Source organism: Molothrus ater, chromosome Z (assembly GCF_012460135.2).
Source record: "Molothrus ater isolate BHLD 08-10-18 breed brown headed cowbird chromosome Z, BPBGC_Mater_1.1, whole genome shotgun sequence".
NCBI classification, from domain to species: Eukaryota; Metazoa; Chordata; class Aves; order Passeriformes; family Icteridae; genus Molothrus; species Molothrus ater.
Window position 1 is genome coordinate 58,694,725 of NC_050511.2, and position 18,717 is coordinate 58,713,441.

The 18,717-nt window shown below is 37.4% G+C and overlaps 1 protein-coding gene across 17 annotated transcripts in view; it reads right to left on the minus strand.

The window, feature by feature from the left end:
- The window catches only part of MEF2C (myocyte enhancer factor 2C), a 134,843-nt gene that overhangs the window by 33,828 nt on the left and 82,298 nt on the right, over positions 1-18,717 (minus strand). For 12 of the 17 annotated variants that reach the window (XM_036403549.2, XM_036403546.2, XM_054517989.1 and 9 more), the window contains one exon: positions 2,597-2,740. In XM_036403549.2, coding sequence (XP_036259442.1) covers positions 2,597-2,740 — 144 coding nt within the window. Of the gene's footprint in view, positions 1-2,397; positions 2,536-2,596; positions 2,741-18,717 lie in introns of all 17 variants that reach the window. The other 5 variants (XM_054517988.1, XM_054517986.1, XM_054517984.1 and 2 more) reach the window with 2 other exon arrangements.

An 18,717-nucleotide genomic window follows, 5' to 3' on the forward strand; every position in this document is an offset into this window, starting at 1 on the left:
AGTAAATGAATATATCTTCCCTGTCTCAGTTATTCTGATTTGTCCAGTTAAGGATATTACTGTATACAATACATAATATTTATATATAAAAACAGATAGTTACAAATTTACATTAAGTATAAGTTGTGATCTTGATCTTGCCCATTGCATCTCGGCTTATGCCAAGAGAAGGAGTTTCTGTTGCATTACCAGAGAATATCTACTGTTTCTTCCTATTGTAGTAAGCAGCTTGTATAGAGGACAGAGGCCCTGAGCTCAGCTTGTGATGCAGTCAGAGGATGGCTATTCTGTCTTATATGAAAAAATGCTAACATTTGCTGTTCTATATTTCTGAAGTGTCTCTGAAGTAATTGCACAAAAAGATTAATACACTGCACCTCATAATCTCCTGAAAGGAAGGAATCACCAATTAACTCCTGAAGTAGGACTATATTTGAAGTCAAAAAGTTATATTAAATGAAAGCAACTGGAGTGAAATTCCATTGATTTTGGGAAAACAAAACCAATATACCATGCTCAGATTAACTGTCTGGTTTCCAAATCTTATATATTTCCTCATTTTACAGAAAAGACAATTTTCCAAATGCTAATGGAGGTAAAGAAAGAGATAGAACTCACTACTATGAGAATGAAGTTTTTTTCCCTAGGTTTTTTAATGTCTTAAGATTTCAGATGATTATAGCATGACCTGTTTTGTTAGGAAAGAAAAGAAACAGGTAGCGTGAGATTAACTGTTCTGAAGGATCATTCAAAATATATTTTTAAGGCAGAAAACTAGCTTGATGAAAATTCTGTCAGTTTGATTTAAAAAAGTCAAGTCATCCTTGAAAGAGAAACAGCATAAAAGAATGACAGTTGGTGAGATTTTGATGTGAAAAAGGGTTAAGCAGTCTGGCTTATAACAGTCTCCCTAAATACTGCAGTCATCATTTGTCAAGCTGAGTTGTATCCTGAGAAACCAAATTAATAGTGACAGCTTTAGAGTTTTTTTGTTCTGGGAAAAACAGCTTTCCAAAAGAACCAAATAAAAAGGGAGGTAAAAAAAATGGTATAGATCTGTATTTCTCCCTGAGATTCTACATACATGTTGGGTACCCTTAATCAGTAATTTTATATATTACTTTATCAAATTTGGTGCTTTTCTAATCTCTGGGAAAGTATTATTTAGTGTCCTTATATTTTTCCAAAATATTTTTGGCCTGATGTAAGAACTTCTTCAAATTTTAATTACCTTGAGTGAAAAATCCTTCTGCTGAGACTTAATAGAAAGAACACTTAAGAGTGCTTGAGACAGAATCTGAGCCTCCTTAAGAAGTATCCTCATCTTAGTTGTCAGATTTTGTATGTGCAATTGACTAACAATACAGAAGACACTGTGCATTCTGGGTATCCAGACAACATTTTTGGTAGATAACCATGCAGCCTTTGTATGGGAATGACAAATGAATACATACAAATTATCTCTTTTTCTTGTCTTTTAGAAATAAGAAGTTACCTATGCAAATTCAAATGCTTCTTTGGGTCTTTGCAAATACTTGGTTTCCTACTTTGCTTTCCACAGACATTTGGAAAACCAATCAAATATAACCTCCAAACCTCCATACCTGTCATCTTTAAAAATGTAATATTAAACATAATAACAAATAATTCATCCTTTTTATGTCTCGTGCAAAACAAATAGGACATGCAGAGTTATTTCTCTTAGATATCTGGCAAGGCATAGGACTGATTGTTAGAAATTTTGACTCGGTTAAAAAAAAATTTAGCTCATGTTAAAGCATTAAAATAATGCTGATGAGGTCAAAGCAAATTCTCTGATAAAGCCATAAAATCACCCCAACACACAAACATGTCTGAGACCTGCCATTAGGCTCTCATGCACTCTGTTTCTCGCAGCGAGCAAGAAGCTGTAACCCTTCAGTGCTGCAACTGAATTTAGCAGAAACAATGGAGAATTGAATTTACACATACTAAACACACTAATTACTATATATAAAGCAATTTCAGTTTGTTTTTCCTATATTACCACAGAAAGTATTCTGTCAATTTGTTAGTCTGTCCACAGAGAAAGATTTCCACTGTTATTTTTTATGTATAATTTGGGCAAGTGAAATAGTAAAACACTTCTGTAAATTAAGTGAATATAGTTCATAGGCATATATTTCCCTTCCTTCTGTAGGTTTCACCCATAATAGGCTTTGTCTGTGTGTCAGAGTTAGAGACTTGAAAGAAAAATATGCTGTGTGAAATTTTCTCACCACAGTGCTTAGTTATATATTCGGCTATTAAAGCCTCTTTCTAGCTGAATTTATTTCCTTAAGAAGCCAGAACTGAAAGGGTTATGATTTGTTACTGCGTCAGTTATCAGCAGACAGCCATCTAACCTTTGGTACTTACAGGTATTTTATGGCTCTTGATCATATTATCAAATTCTTCATTAATTTTTTTGTATTTTTCTTCAGTGCGTGGGGTGAGAGCATAAGAGGAGTCAGGATCAGGGCTTTCACAAGCTTTGTTTTCTTTCTTGTGCAATGCCTGCCAGATTCAGAGAAATATCAGAAAGTAAAAAAAATGAAAAGGAGTTCAGAGTACTTACACATAATCTTTGCCTGCTGATCATTAGATCAATATCTTCATTAAGTTTTCTGTACTTGTCCTCGGACTCAGGGCTGTGACCTACTGAATCATCTGCATCAGGGTCTGGACTGTCACAGCCATTAAGTCCTTTCTTTCTTAATGTCTGAAATACATAATTTGGGAAGTTCAATCCTTGACATGGGCTGCAAGAAGACTCAGCAGTGTTAAAGAAACACAAACTGCTCATCATAGAAAAATGTTAAATTATGCTTTAAGGAAAGAAAGTGACTAATGATCCACCGCACTGATGTGTGGTTTCCAATAATGAGTAAGGACCATACAAGACCTCGTTCTTCTGAAGCTGGTACAAATCAATAAAGAATGAATCTGGTAATTAACAAAAAGTTAGTTCCTATGCTAGTATGTCCCCTGCTTCATGATTCCCATATCCCGCAGCATTAAGGGTTTAAGCTAACCACAGAATGCAATTTATTTTAACATAAACCAAACTTAATATATTTATCTATAGTTTACCATGGAATACACTGATGTTCTTATTTTCTTTTAAGGAAGATGCAGGAGAAGCAAATGGAAAAAGAATTGAACCTGCAACAAATTTGGGAATCCATTTCTTCACAGAGGAAGAATAATTACCCAAATAGAATTCAAGGACTTTAGCAATGTTGTTCCTAAGTCTATGCTTGTGATAGGACAAGAGGGAGGACAGAGTTGATGATAGGGTTATGAAATAACAATTAAGAGCTTCTAGACATGATGTTTACTTTTTATTGACTACACTTAAAGTGCTAAAAATGCACAGGGCTAGAGCTTAATGCACAGGAAAAAGCACTGCTAAAACATATGCTTAGTGAAAAGTCAAAATGAAAGAATTTCAGGTTTAGCTACTCAAATACACGCAACCATGTTTATAATCACTAAGACAGGAGAGTTGAAAAATCTTAAAACCAGGACTGAATCAGTAGCTTGCAATTCAGAACAGTTGTCTGGCTTCAAAAAGGCTTTAACTGATCTACCTTTACAGAGCTCCAAAGAACAGCCATAGGCTATATTAAGGTAAAAGAATATGAGAAGAAAGTGTGGACTCCTCAAGTACAAGCAGTAGTACATAAAGCAAATGTATTCGCAATTTCTCATATTTAGCTTCAAGAACGAGTCACTCAAAAACTCTTCAAAGACTACTTGGCTGCCTACAAACTTTTTAAGTTAGCTTGTAGTCCATTCTGTGCTGAAACCTGGCCAAGCAATCTCAATTACAATGAAAATATCACATATTTTGTCTGTTAGTAAGTGGCTAATGTGCACTGTCTGTCAGTGTAGGATACTCTGGTGGTATCTTTTTGCCTTCTCAGAATGGTTGTGTATCAGCTTTTTGTTCCTTCAGAAATTGTACTTTTCATAATTTTTTTTTTATGACGATGGTCAGCTTACTACTGTTATTACCCCTAAATATTATAATGTCATGCCATGTCAATGTTCTCATACTGATGAAAACCTCCTGAACCTTCCATTTTCATTGACTAAACAAAGTGATGGTGATCTGCTCTATGAGATCTGAGCCTTCTAATCTCCCATTGCAGACCTCTGAAACAGATTTAGGTATTTATGAAAGGTTCGCCCAATGTAGATCTTTCCTTTCAAACTTCATATCTATAAAGACTTCAAGTCAAATCCATGAGCTACTTCCTTAACACCAATAAAATTATAATCCATTTGAATAAAAACTTGAGATGCTAAAGCAACCCGAATAATTCCCTACACCTTTTTCCACTCCCCTTGCTCTTTTATCTTTTAAATGTTAAATGTTCAGTTAGCAGAACAGACATAATACCACATGATATCTACTGCTAGCAGCTTGAAACAACCCAATTAGCAAGAGGGTTTTGCAATCAGCTGCTCTTTAATAGATTTAATAGACACAACAAAATACAGTATAAGCAAAATGTCTCATTGCAATCTCAACTAACATTCTTCTCTTCACATAAGCACGAAACAGTTGTCCTCCGAATACATAAAACATTCTGTTTCAAACTTAGATCAAGCTGTCCAGACATGAAACCAAGATCAGCATACTTGGGACCATTTCCAGAGCTCATATGATACACTGATGGAGTCCTGCTGATTCCTATGGAGTCCCTGAGGACAGATGTGGATGTGAGCTGGACTAAATTACTTCCTAAACTTCAGGCTTTGAGATGACAGACAAAAAGAAATATGAAAAGAGAAGAACCAGAGGAATGCTTTGTAGCCTTTTTGAATCTTTTCCCCTCCCATTATTCACAAATCGTGCTGAATTCACAAGACTGTGTCTGTGAGAAGCAGATGCATCTTGCCCTCAGCATACTCACAATGCCTTAAAGTTCTGAAAATGATTTTTTTTTTTTGTTGCTATGGTGGTTTCTAGAAGTTTGGGGATGCACTGCACCTTTCAGACGCTCAGAAGAGGAAAGGCAATGGGAGCCAACATATGTCTTGCAACAGTCTCCAAACAGACTGGATTCCCTCCCATCGTAGAAGTATTTTTATAGATATTTATTTTTACATTATTTTCATACCTTTAGAAAGCAGGTTGGTTGCCACACCAGGCAGAGAAAAAGCAATCTATTTTCAATAGAAAAGCCAAGATGGAAAGTAATAAATTGTGTCAATATTCTACCCAAAATTAACTTTAGCCCTAAAGAGAAGAGGCAAACCTTTCCCTTGCAAAAAAACCTTTCCCCTTACCAGCCTTGTGGTTTTGGCTGGTACCTTGGCTGATGGTACAAATCAAGCTCAGTAATGCAGACCACTGGCTCTCTGCCCATCACACCTCAAAAAAATTCAAATCAAATCAAATCAAACAAATACAGACACAAACCCTTAACCCCCATCTAGAAAACACTACAGTAATCCCAAACAAAAACAAGGAAGTATTTCAATGAGATGGGTTAAGGCTAGGCAATAGGAATTTCCACATATTATTTCCACTAAGAGGCACAGCTCCTAGCTTTGTGAGTGCTGGAACTAATGCTTAGTTCCCTGTGAATTTGATTTGGGGTAAAGTGCAATATGCAGAAAAGATCTCCTGTGGAAGGGTCTCCGGGGATTTCTCTTCTCAGTATTCATCCTTCTGCTGATCTTTGCTGCTTCTGTTTGTCACAACTTGGGTTGAAATGCTGCCTTCAGCTGGGAGTCCTTCTGGGAGTAATTTCTGGTTCTCTTTTCTTGCACAAGAACATACAATTTTCCTGAAACTTGTTGGAATTTCACTATCTTGGAGACCCCTCCCTTTGTACTAGATTTGCTTAGCAATGAATAAAACATGAAGTTGTAAGGGAAAAGACAGAAGAACAGATTGGTAGATTACACAGGGGCAGGAACACACAGGCTCACATCAAAGTCTTCCTCCGGAGAGGAGAGCAGGCTGGAAGTGATGTGCTTAAACTCTGCACTAAGGTAATGAGTTGTATCAAGGGCAGAAATAATGACCCCGAACATATCAGGATTATCTCTGCCTCCTCAACATGCAGGCTAGTTTTCCCTATCTTATTTGTTCATTATTTTACTTTCCTCCGTGTCATTAACTATCACATTAAACCTCTCTTTTTTTTTTTCCTTCATTTTTTCCATTATTGGTGTGCTTCAACACAAGTTTGTACAGTACAGGTAAAAGTGATGCTGACCAGTGTCAAACTGATTAACCGTTTTTCACAAGCTCTCTGGACTTTGTGTCAAGATTTCCTCCTCTCCTCTATTTAGTGTCACCTCTTGAAAGAAGAAGCTGGTTCTGGAGTCTTTGACAGTCTTACAGTCATTTGAAATGATTTTTCTTATTGTTGAGTTGTCATAGACTCTTACAAACCCTAGAACAGACCTGTCACATCCTCCTGGAGATTAGCTAGCTTCCAAAGATTTCATGACTATTCTTGAAATTTTTAAAAGGATAAAATAACACAAATGTATAGTGCATTACATTCTAGAGAACCCTAAGGCAGATTTCAGTTATTTTTAAAGAAAATAAGCTATTTTTCAACTACAGAAGCTTCACTTTTTCCAAGCAATTAATCAAGTAATTATATTGGACTCCAATAACCTGAAATTAGCCAAGGCATATGAAAAACAGAATGGTCAAAGGAAAACAACCTTTGGCTGAAATGTGCTGTGCCAGCAATTAGCCTAAATCCTAATCTGTAAATCTCAGAGGAGAAGTGCTATTATAGTGACATGCTGACTGCTGTAAAAGAGAGTATAAACAACTGTTTGCTTTAATTTCATGCAAAACTTATCATCATTATGGAAGCTCAAAAGAAAATATGGCAGTAATATCCAGGTCTGATTTTATCAAGACAATGATAATCATTGTAATTTTGAAGACTTTTGAGGAGCAAAAGCTTTTCATTTTCCTAATCTAGTCTCTGTTTCTGCAGTTTTATCCTCCAGATTTTTTTTTGGTCTTTTTTAGCATCTCTTTAACAGAATGAGTGGAGAAGGTTAGAAATGATTTTATTTTTTTCCATCTTGCCATTTAGTTTGTTCATCTTTCTTTTTAGTTGGTTTATCTGCTATGGAACTGTAGCAGCAGCTCTCTGATCATAGAGAGAAACACAACTTTCCCAGGTATCGTTCTGGGAAAAGTCTGTGAGAAGAGCAGAGAAAAGAATGAGAAACAATTCTTATCTTAACTTACTACACCTAGTAATGTAAACATGTAAAATATATTGTAGAAATTTGTCTACCAAAGAATAGTTTCTTAATTAACTAATACTAATAGTATTTAAATTAGAGGACCTATTAAGTCCTCTAATAGGTCCTCTATTTTTCAGATATCATAACTATCTGAAAAAACAATAAGTTTCTTAATAAATAATAATCAACCTTCTATAAATACATAGAATCTATATAACTTATTACCAGTCCTGGCCTGTTGCAATGACATGGAACTGTTTCTCATAGCATTTCAGGGCTTGGAAATGCTCACAGTATAGGTGCCAAATTAAAGACTAGGTCAGCTGATGAGGTTCCCAAAAGATTCAGATCAGCCCAGTATGTTCCTTTTCGATATCCTCTGCAACAAAGACCTAACAAGGTTAGGTTAACCACTATCTTCATTTGTGTGACGAAAAGTATGATCTCACTGGGTCTTCTTCTGTAATCAAATTTTAAAGTATGGAAAAATTCAAAATTAAATGTCTATTTCTAAAAATTCCCATATCTTTTATGTTGTCTAGAAACTACCACAATGATCTTTCACTGACAGACCCACTAGTGCCAATTATGAGTTGCAATGTAGTAAATTGTATTTCACTGTCAGAAAAAACTCTCAAGTGCCCTCCATTTTCACTAGCACTTTCTTTGCTGTATCTGGATGGAGTAAATCTTTTAGCCTCCAATTACAAATGTCTTTTTCTCTTTTCTTTTTGCTGGAGCTACATATTTACATGGTAAGGCAGAAAATAGCCAATTTCAAAGGAATTAAAGGCTATGTGTTCAACTGCTTTATCATTTATAGACATTCTATGATTCCAAAGAACCCAACCAAATTTATGGAGGTCCCTCAAAAGGGCAGAAAATATTTAGACATGGGCGTGATTCATTTAAGCACCAGTTTGTTCTCTGTGCAATAGAAAAATTGAAGTTAGAAAGTGTTGCGTGAAGAAAACCGTCCCGCCTCGCCTCGCCTCACCTTGCCTCGCGCCTCGCCTCGCCTGCCCCTCCCCCTCCCCCTCCCTCTCCCTCTCCCTCTCCCTCTCCTTCTCCTTCTCCTTCTCCTTCTCCTTCTCCTTCTCCTTCTCCTTCTCCTTCTCCTTCTCCTTCTCCTTCTCTTCTTCTCTTTTAGGATGAAATTTTAGGATGACATTGCATGATACAATTTATGGTGCAATCAAGTAATGAAAGATTCTACTGGAATGAAAAACAGAGGAAGAGATTGGTTGCTATGGGAACTACCCATCTGAACTTCCTAACTTACATGTAACTAATGTCTCAAATTTTATGTGTCATTAACACAAAGTTCTTAAATTTTTACATTTAATAATGTACATAAACCAGTATGCTGGTACTAATGTAATTTAATTGTATATTTAGGAGAATAACATAAAACATTATTACAATTATCTTATCTAACAAACTCCATGCACACAAAAATGTATAGAAGTAATACAGAAAAAATTGAACCTTTCTTCCCTCTTTTTCAAAGATCATAAAATGCTTTTGTGGTTTGTATTCCTTTTGAAAAAAGCTACACAGCTTATATAAAGCTGAACTTTTATAACCCCATGCTAATATTTTTGATACTACTTTACTGAAATTTCAAATTAAAAAATTCCATAAGACCACATGTATGTCTTTAAAAAAATACACATAAATGTGCTTTTCACAACATTACATCAAACCCTCTACTTGGATTTGCCTTTCATGTACACATGCCAAGTGATTATTCTCACCACCTTCAAATACCTTTTCTAATCACACTTCCTGAGAAACCAAACAACACAGACACCCTTTGCCAGTAACACCTGCTTCTCTCTGCTTAGAAATGATCGAACAGTGGATTTGACAGTACACAGTACATATGTACTGCAAGCTCATCAGGGCATGAGATCTCTACCTGATTACAGAGTTCAGTCTATCCTCTTTCACTCACACACTTGTGTGCTAAGGCGTCTCTGTAATATTCTGCCATATTTTGCAAACAAAAGCTGTTTTCTTAAAAGGGCACTAGGATAGTGGGATTTTTGCTTCATTGTTACCTAGAACTCAGCTACCTAACTTGGGTATGGGGGAGCTTTGGAAGGCAGTGCAACTGGTGCAGCCCCAGAGCCCCCAGGACTTGTCTCTGCTGATCTTGCAGCCTGGATCAGACTGGTCAGCACCACCACATCTCCTGCTGCCTCTTTGCTCGCCTCTCATCTATATCAGAGAGCACACCTTGTTGCGCTGCTGTGCCTATATCTCCCTTCTGGAGAGATGATGAGGCTGGAGATGGGAAGATTCCAGATGTTTGCATGCTTTCTAAACGAGAGAATGCAAAATCTCTTTCTTTAATGCTCAATCTTGCCAACTTGCAGGGGCTCTTCTTAGAAGTATTGACTTAAATTACACTGGACGACTTTGGCTTTTTAAGTATAGAGAGCATGCATCAGATTCAGAGATCTCACAGCAGCTAAACTAAACCACATATATTTTTGTGATTTTCTCTGAAAGAAGCAAGCACGAGGACTCCAGCAGTAAAGCTTTCTATTAAAATTTCTGCAAATGCATGCTGAAGAACTTGGTCTGTTCAGCCGGTGAAGAGGAGACTAAGGTGAGAAGTTGCAGTCTACAACTTCCTCATGAGGGGAAGAGGAGGGACAGTCACTGATGTCTGTGATGCCCAGTGGCAGGACTCAAGTAACTGGCCTGAAGGGGTGTCATGGGAGGCTTAGTTTAGATATTAGGTAAAGATTCTTCACATAGAAGGTGGCTGGGCATGGGAAGAGACTCCTCAGACAAGCAGTCACAGTGCCAAGCTGTGAATTCAAGAAGTGAATGCTGTCAGAATTCAAGAAGTGTTTGAACAATATTCTTGGGCACATGTGATTCTTCAAGAATCACGTGTGATTATTGGTCTGTGATGTGCAAGAGCCAGCAGCCGGACTTGATGACCCCCGTGAATCCTTTCCATTTCAGCTTATTCTGTGATTCTGTGTAAACTTATACCTCCCTATATTCACAATTATTTCTTGGGACATGCAAAATACTTCTGTCCATCACTTGTATACTGTTTTTAAATGAAGAATTTAGATCTGAATAGTTCCCGATGTTCTAATTAAGGATATTTTCTAATCCTTTGGGCTTATTCTCATCCATCATCGTGTTGCAAAAGGTCTGAAAACCCACATATCCCCCGGGGCAGCTGACATAAGATTACTACACCAACCCTCAATGCAGGGGATCACATTTCCCAGGCTCTGAAAGAGGAGAAGGCAGCAGCACCTGCTGATCCCAGCCACCCAGGAATCTATGGAGGGAGAGGAGCATCAAGTGACTGATGGTGCTGGCTGGCATGATGTGGCTGCAGCCAGCAGGGAGCAGGTCCCCAGCAATGTCACGCATCCCTGCCATCTGCACCTGTCAGTGCTAGCACCTGCTGCCCCATGGCCATAGATGGCTGTTCCCAGGGTCGCGATGATGACTGGGTACACTGCTCCTGGCTGCCTGGTTTTTTGTCTTTTCTCCCCTCATGCTACTGTCGCAAATCTCAGTTCTCATGTGGTCACAGCTACAAGAGTGCAGTGTTTGCACCTTGCAGATATATATAGATATAAATTCATGTATGTATATCTTTATCTACACATATATATATATATATATACAGAAATATACATATATGCATACATACCCTCTACTACATCACATCTCATCACCTTTTATTCAAATCTAGATGGATTTTTAAAAAGTGTTCACACTTGCATGACCAGCTTCCATTTGCTATGATGCAGTATAATACTACCTTAATTTGTTGGTGTGCTGCATTAGTGGAGTTTAAAAAAGAGATGTTTCTTCAGACAAGACTGGCATTTTCTAAATAATGAATTCACATGTGAGATTAATTGGAGATGTTAAGATTAGTGACATAAATGTAGGCTGACCTAGTTGTGATTACAGATTCTAATGAAATCCTCTCTACAAGTATTTGAGGTTTAAAAAGAAAAAATACTGGCTTTGAATGAACAGAATTCCGCATAAATGTTAATAAAAAATTACTGTAAAATACACATTTACACGCAAAGACTGTATTCAAATACAGTTGAAACTTCTGTGCAGATATTTTTTCAAACTGTATTTGAAAAGAAACTCACATTCTGTTCTGTTGTATTAAAACATCTAAAACAGTCCAGATACTGGCTTTTAGTGTGTGATGCATAAAATTAGCAGATTATCTAACTTAGATCAGAGATATTCTCAGGATACTTTTGTTTTAGTGATGGAATAGTTACTTGTGCCTTTTGAGCATCGCAACGATTCTAACTCCTTACTGAGGGCTCAAAGGCCCAGGCACTACTAGTGAGTTATGGAAACATGGAAGATGTAGATAAAGGTAAAAATCATGAGGTTACTCTCCTGTATTTCCCACCATTCTTTCCACTTGCTGTCCTCCTATGGATGTGTGCTTTTTGCCAGATGAAGGCTAGCACCACAGCGTAGTAGCAAATATCCCATTTTTCATCCCCTATCCTTTTACAGAAAATAGACTCACACTATTTTCTGAGACAGACTGCAGAACAACTAAGTTTGTGAAGACAAAGCTTCTATATTTTGGCTACTTTGACTAATTCATTGGCAGGAGCATCACCATTCCATAGCCAGACCTGGAAGCCAAGTGGTGTAAAGATAACCTAAAGCCAGAATAGTTGCGTTTCTGACTTACTTTTCCTCCTTGACCACAGCAAAATATCAGTCCACTGTATGCCTCCCTGATTTTCCAAACCCATAGAAATACATGAAATTTTTAGATGCCCAGGTTTTCCCTAAGCTTTATTGAGCTTGAGAAAGAGAAAGAGAACAAGATATTGGTGAGAGATAATACATTTGATTTGTATGAGGTTTTGCTATTAGACACAGAAAGTGTATGGTTGAAAAAATAAACTTTACAGTAGTCCAGAAGAATAATTTAATTTTCTTTAGGGAATATGAGGCCTCTTAAAAATAAACACTGTAATCATCAACAGGTTGTTATTTCACTCATTCTTTTTATGTTTGTCTGTCTATAATGCTCCTCTGGCTCCAGCCTTTCTATATGGAGCACTTCAACATTTTCATTTGTGTCTAATTTAGTCCGACATATACACAAATACAAGGTTGAAAACAGATCTCACTTACGCTAGTGTAAATTTGTAGGTGGATTTTGAACAGCTGTAAAGATACCAGTCAAGATATTCTAGATGTACAGTAGTGTAACCAAGTCTGTTACATCATTGTTGTTAGCTCTTGAAATATAGAATACTTGAAATATGCAGGGCTTAATATAAATAACTACGAAAAAAAACCCCTATTTTAAGGTAGCTGGTGTTTTTCCATTATATAACTGGGAACCTTTAATACAGAATGCCATATTCAAAATACTTTAAAAGTGAAATACCTTGAGAAATTTGACATACAGAAGAACATATAGCTTTACAGATTCTTTTGTCATAAAATCTCTTATGAGGAAGAATGACAGCTGATAGGAATTATTCTTTGCATATAGTTTGAGCATTATTTATGTTTTAAAAGATCCATGAGGTTCTGAAATTATAGCTTTAAGGGCTGCTTCATACATTCTTAAAATGCAACCATCCTGGGAAAAATACATTGCCAACCTGTGTAGCTTTGCTAGTCACTAGAGTTTTCAGGAGCCGAAATGATGGGTTCCTCAGACAAATAACAGTGTAGCATATGATATAAGTTAGTTTGGATGCAATTTTTCTTAGACTATGAGGCAAACACCTTCGCCCTCAGTCATGGGGCCAGGGAACCTCTGATGACCACAAAATTTTGCTTTTCTATTTCATCTGAAAGAGAACACTTCCAGCAGCACTGAACTCTGCACTACGGACTCAGCAGTGAAAATGCCACCCAGTGAGAAAAGAACACCCCTTCCTTCAGCACCTTGGCTTTCTTTGGAGGTCTCCCATAAAAATCTTGAATGAATCAATGTTCTGAACATGTTTGTTATTCCTCTCAGAAACCGAACATTTATTTTACAGCAGATCAAATGATAGGGTATTACAAAAGAAAAAAAGTACCAGTATGACAATGAGCAAATGTTTCTTCTATAGGAAACAGAACATTTCCTTCTATTTTCATAGTACTATAATTGTTTATCCATTGGTAAAAAAGCCCAAAACAATATATTTTTCAAAAATGGTGAATTACAATAGAGGCTAGATCCCTGAAACTCTAGCCTTCTGTTTCTCTGCCACATGGATGCCTTAAATAGCACAAAGCAACAACCATCAACTGAATGTTGTGCTGAGAGAGCTGTCACCAAGGAGAGATGAAAGGCTCTTCAGTAAGTTTAGAGAAAGCAAGATACAGTATTTGACAATCCAAATTGGCCCATGATTTTAACTATGGAAACAGATAACTCAAATGATGCAGAATTTCATAATTAAGATGGCTTTTTTCCCATGTATGTAAGTTCTGTTATTTACCAGAAATGTCTGTGTAAATTGTATCTATTTTTAAACAGTTGCTAAAATCTCTAGACTATGTATTTGTCAGTTTACCACAGTGTCAATCTGCTACAAAGAAAGAACTGGATTTTGTTTTCCCATGGAAAATACTACGGGAGTGGTAAGATGCAGACAGAAAGTTTGCAAGCTGAAATTTCCAGATAAATCAACTAAACACTAAAGGAGTGAAAAAATGCAGTCAGGAGTATGGAGATGCTCAATGAAACTCCAGAACCAGATTACTATCTTCAAAAGCTGGTCCTGCAAAACAATTGTTTCCCTCAAACATAACTTTAAAAGTCATACTGCTCTTATCCCTCTGCTCTTCCCTTGAGATGAGTAAGTACTTCTCTCAAAAGGATAGAATCAGAAATGGTAAAAAATGGTCAGATTCTGAAAAGCTTTTTGATAATTTTCTGTCAAGGAAATTCTAAATTTCTATTATGGCAAACTGTCCCATCATGGAGGCAGAAGCCCCTTTACATGAGATTATCCAAGGGTTAAGCTGCATAGCCCAAGTAGACACAGTTTAACTCCTGCTTCTCTTACTGACTTCCTGCAGAGGCTTTGTTAATTCATTTTTCTACAGTTTTCCTTCTTAAAAATTGAATGACCACCCCCATAATTGGGGTGCTATAAGAAGGAAAACCTAAGCAAGTGGTAACATAGTTAGAAGTATGAATTTGGTATAGAGAAACAGACCGACCTTCACGTATACCTGCAAAATGGGGCTTTACATGCTCCCTTCTGAAGCTGATAAGTTAAAAACATGATGGTCAGTTTCAGTGGTCTGCATGGGAAAGAAGGAAGCATTAGAAACAGAGATGCTTCTAGTTCTTATCACTGCTTGAGAAAACAGGTTTGTCAGAGGCAGACTCAAGATCTAGTCAGAAATGGCCAGGACATGGTTAACAGGGTTATTAGAAAAATCATGGCTGAGAAAAGGAAAGTTCAGGAAAGGAAAGTGCAGGAAAGGACAGTTCAGGAAAGGAAAGTTCAGGAAAGGAAAGGACAATTTAGAGAAGTTCAGAAAAGGACAGTTCAGGAAAGGGAAAGGGAGAGGGAGAGGGAGAGGGAGAGGGAAAGGGAAAGGGAAGGTTCCAGGAAGGGAAGATTCTGGGAAGGGTCCTGGAAGGTTCTGGGAAGGAAAAGTTGGAAAGGAAAGGAAAGGAAAGGAAAGGAAAGGAAAGGAAAGGAAAGGAAAGGAAAGGAAAGGAAAGGAAAGGAAAGGAAAGGAAAGGAAAGGAAAGGAAAGGAAAGGAAAGGAAAGGAAAGGAAAGGAAAGGAAAGGAAAGGAAAGGAAAGGAAAGGAAAGGAAAGGAAAGGAAAGGAAAGGAAAGGGAAAGATTTGGAAAGGAAAGGAAAGGTTCGGAAAAAAGTTATTTATTCAGAATCTAAATGTTTTGTTTGTAAAATTTGTCTTCTGGAAGCAGTGAAAACATTTTAAATGTTAGGGTTTTTTGCTGTAAAACTGGGTTTCTTTTTTGGACAGAATTATAGGTTTGTAAGATGTATTGGTATATTGGTCTGGCAAAGTCTTACCATCTTAGATCTTAAAATCTTTAATCATATGATGATTACAGGGAGAGATCCGTGGGATACAAACTGGTCTCTACTTAGGTGCCCTAATTCCACAGGAGAGATGAACAAATGGAACAAGATTTTGGCCTGCCTAATTTTTCTAAGACTTTTTAGAAATAGGCATGAAGGACACTGCGAATATGGGTAGAATAGATACTGTTTCACTTGGTGAAAACTGTAGTGTGGGCTCTTGATCAGTTTTGATCTCTTGTTCCTGCAGCAGAACTCACTGTACAGGGCTGCCTGCTCTGCCCTGCCATCAGAAGCTTCTCACCTCATGCCAGAATTGTGGAGCTGGAGCAGTCAAGGGGTGGGCATACATTCCCTTCCTCAGACTCTGCTGTGAAGGTGCAACTTCTAATGCAGGAAAGGCAATAAATATCCTGGGGATACTCACATCTCTAGATAACACAGGTGTTTCCTCAGACCCTCACAGAGTCATGTCACAGATAAGAAGGGGAGTTTTTTAATTAAAAACCCCAAATCCAGAGCTGCCTGGTGGACTGCTTCTGTTTTAATGACTCGACCAACGTGAAAAGTTTTGGACCATGGATATCGATAGTGTTTTGGGGACTGTGTTCCTGAGAAAAAGGGAAACATTGATTTCTGGCTGAGAAATCAGAGATATTCAGAAGCCGCTAGTGTAACAATTTTTTCCTAACATACTCAGCCTGTGTATAACGAGGAACCATACAGGGTCCTTTCCCAACAATTAGTTGAAATCCACAGTGCAAAAGTACTATTCCCAGTCTTCTTGTGCTAGAAGCTTGGACCAACAACAGACCAAACTTGAAACCATTATGATGTGGGATGGAAAAACAGTGATATTTCTGCAGTAAGAAAATTGAGCTCATTCACTTATTCCATCATCTTGTCTATCTTCTAAGCTGTATGCAGCAATCTGCCTGCTGCCACAGAAGCCAGATCTTTTTTCTAAGCTCTGGAGAGCATTTACAGTGCAATAAGCAGCCTAGACTAAAGAGTATTACATAGAATGAGAAAGGAATACTTAAGGTTCTCTAACATTTATTCTCTAACATTTATTCTGAATACAAAATATTTAATCAGAAACTAACTGTACAAGATTGACTGGGATTACCTCAAAACAAACATGGCTCTGCCTTTTGGTATATTAAAATTAAAGATCTGGCAAGGAGATTCTGACTGATTTTAGTGGGCTCAGGCTTTCACACAGGAACTTACACTAGTGAAAGGGACCAGCAGTGTCCTAAATAACTAGAATTTCAATTCAATAATGCTAGAAAACCCTTTCCATGAAGAGGTCAAGGGCCATATATAAGCCATGAGTATACTAGAATTTCTCCAGTTCAGAAGTGGTCAAAAATTTTGGCCCTAGATTCTATATAGAGATATGCAGTCCTGAGGTTTGTCTAAATTTCTCAACATTGTGAAACTTTGAAATAAACTTCAGGAATGCTTACTCACATTGATTCTAAAGTCAGCAAGATTTGTATTTCTCCCTGGGTATGGTAGATCACAAGACTCCAGATAAAACAGCAGTTGCTGGAATTGATGGGAACTTCTTTTAGTTCTGCCACTCATTTGGTCATAGAGATCAGTTGGAGGCAGACTTCAGAACTTTTCGGTTTAGTCAGGCATTTTATGCCATTACCCTTTATGAAGAAGGAAGTGGAATTAAGAACATTTCTTGCAGGAAAAAGACTGTACAGGAGTAGGTGAATTTCTCATATTCATTAATGGGAAAGGAATGAAAAAGTTAATCTGTGGAACAAACAAGAGAATTTTCTATAACCCTTAGGATCCAATATGTCGTCTCAAGTCCAAGCCCAGAAACATCTCCCTCATTCAGGATACAGCTGTGAATATCTCATGAGTATTACTATCAGGTGGGTTTAGTTCTACTAGATAAAATGCATATTATTGAAAAAGGTTATTTCACAATTGTCACTTTATATTTATATATATGTAGTTATCTAAAGGGGTCCTAACAGTTCAAGGGTTCTTCTAGTGTAGCCAATTAATAAGAACCCACCTCTCTTCCTGCCCCCAACTTGAAAGCTATAAATTGTCTCCAGGACAGTGAAACGACAGTACTTCTTTCTACACCCCCTTGGAATAGAAGCAGTTTTTAAAGTGTCAGGGTAGGAAAATGGTCAATGAGCAATGTTCTTTCTTGCTATGAGCTTATACTAAAACCACAAAGAGCAGTCCACACCCTGCTGCAATTGCCTTGTTGGAAAGAAGGGCCTTGTGACGGGACAGGGCTATGGAATATATCCAGTAAATGGTTTAGGGACATAAAAAGCTCAGTTTGGCAATACCTACTATTTAGGCACCTCATTGTCATAGGGAATTCACAGCGTGTTAGGATCTGAGGCAAGGGAAGAGTTTGGTGCTACAGAACAGGATCCAAACCAAGCAGTATGCGACAGAATTGTGAACGACCCAGAGCAAGCAAATGGGTTTTCAAAAATCCTATCCCTCATCAGAAGCATCAGATGCTTATCCAGGGCTACAGAGATGCCTTCACCCATATTCCTGGGTATTCAGGTATTGACTGAAGCACACTGTCCCCTCCTACAGGCAACTTTTCAAATACTTGAAGAAGACACTCTTAAGAAAACTTTTCTCTTCCTGATTTTTTCTATATAACAGCTAGTGGTTAGAAACACGATAACTGGAAACATAGGTTCTATTTCTTCTTTGATCTGAATAGGCTCAAGCCTATTGCTTCCCATATTCCTAGAAGGAATAGATTTACTCAGTTTCCTATGCTCTAGACAGTTCTAGATAGTTAAACATATATATAATTCACTGTAATATTTTGCATTTGTGCATTAAAAAATGCACAATTTGTTCAGCCAGAGAAACAGAACTTGAAAGCAGACAGAGTTCTTTGACTTGTAATAGCATTTTTGTTTGAGGAAAACCTGTTGAAATTATTTGGGTCTTAAACTGGGACTGGGGAAGACTGTCAACTTTGACCCATTGGGTAAATACTTATTAAGCACAGGTCCTTAGTAATGTTCAAGGTCAAATACCATATTGTCCACAATATTCATGTGCCTCCAGATGAGGTTTTTGGACAAATGACCATTGCCATATTGTAAGGCAAGTTTAGATACTTCTGCGAAACATTTTTAGATATAAGATGGAAAGTACTGAACATAATTATGAGCTTTTATTTGTGAGTTAAACAATACATGTGGGTCATGAAAATTTACGTCTAGGGTAGCAAGCTTCTTTTCAGACAGTTTACCAAAATGTAGCTCAGATGCTAAGGCACTGGTACCTGCTGGAAGGAATCCATAAAGTTTCCATTTTACTGATATATGTTTAAACATGTTAGAAGCATGTAATAACCAATCATTGGATTATAAAAATG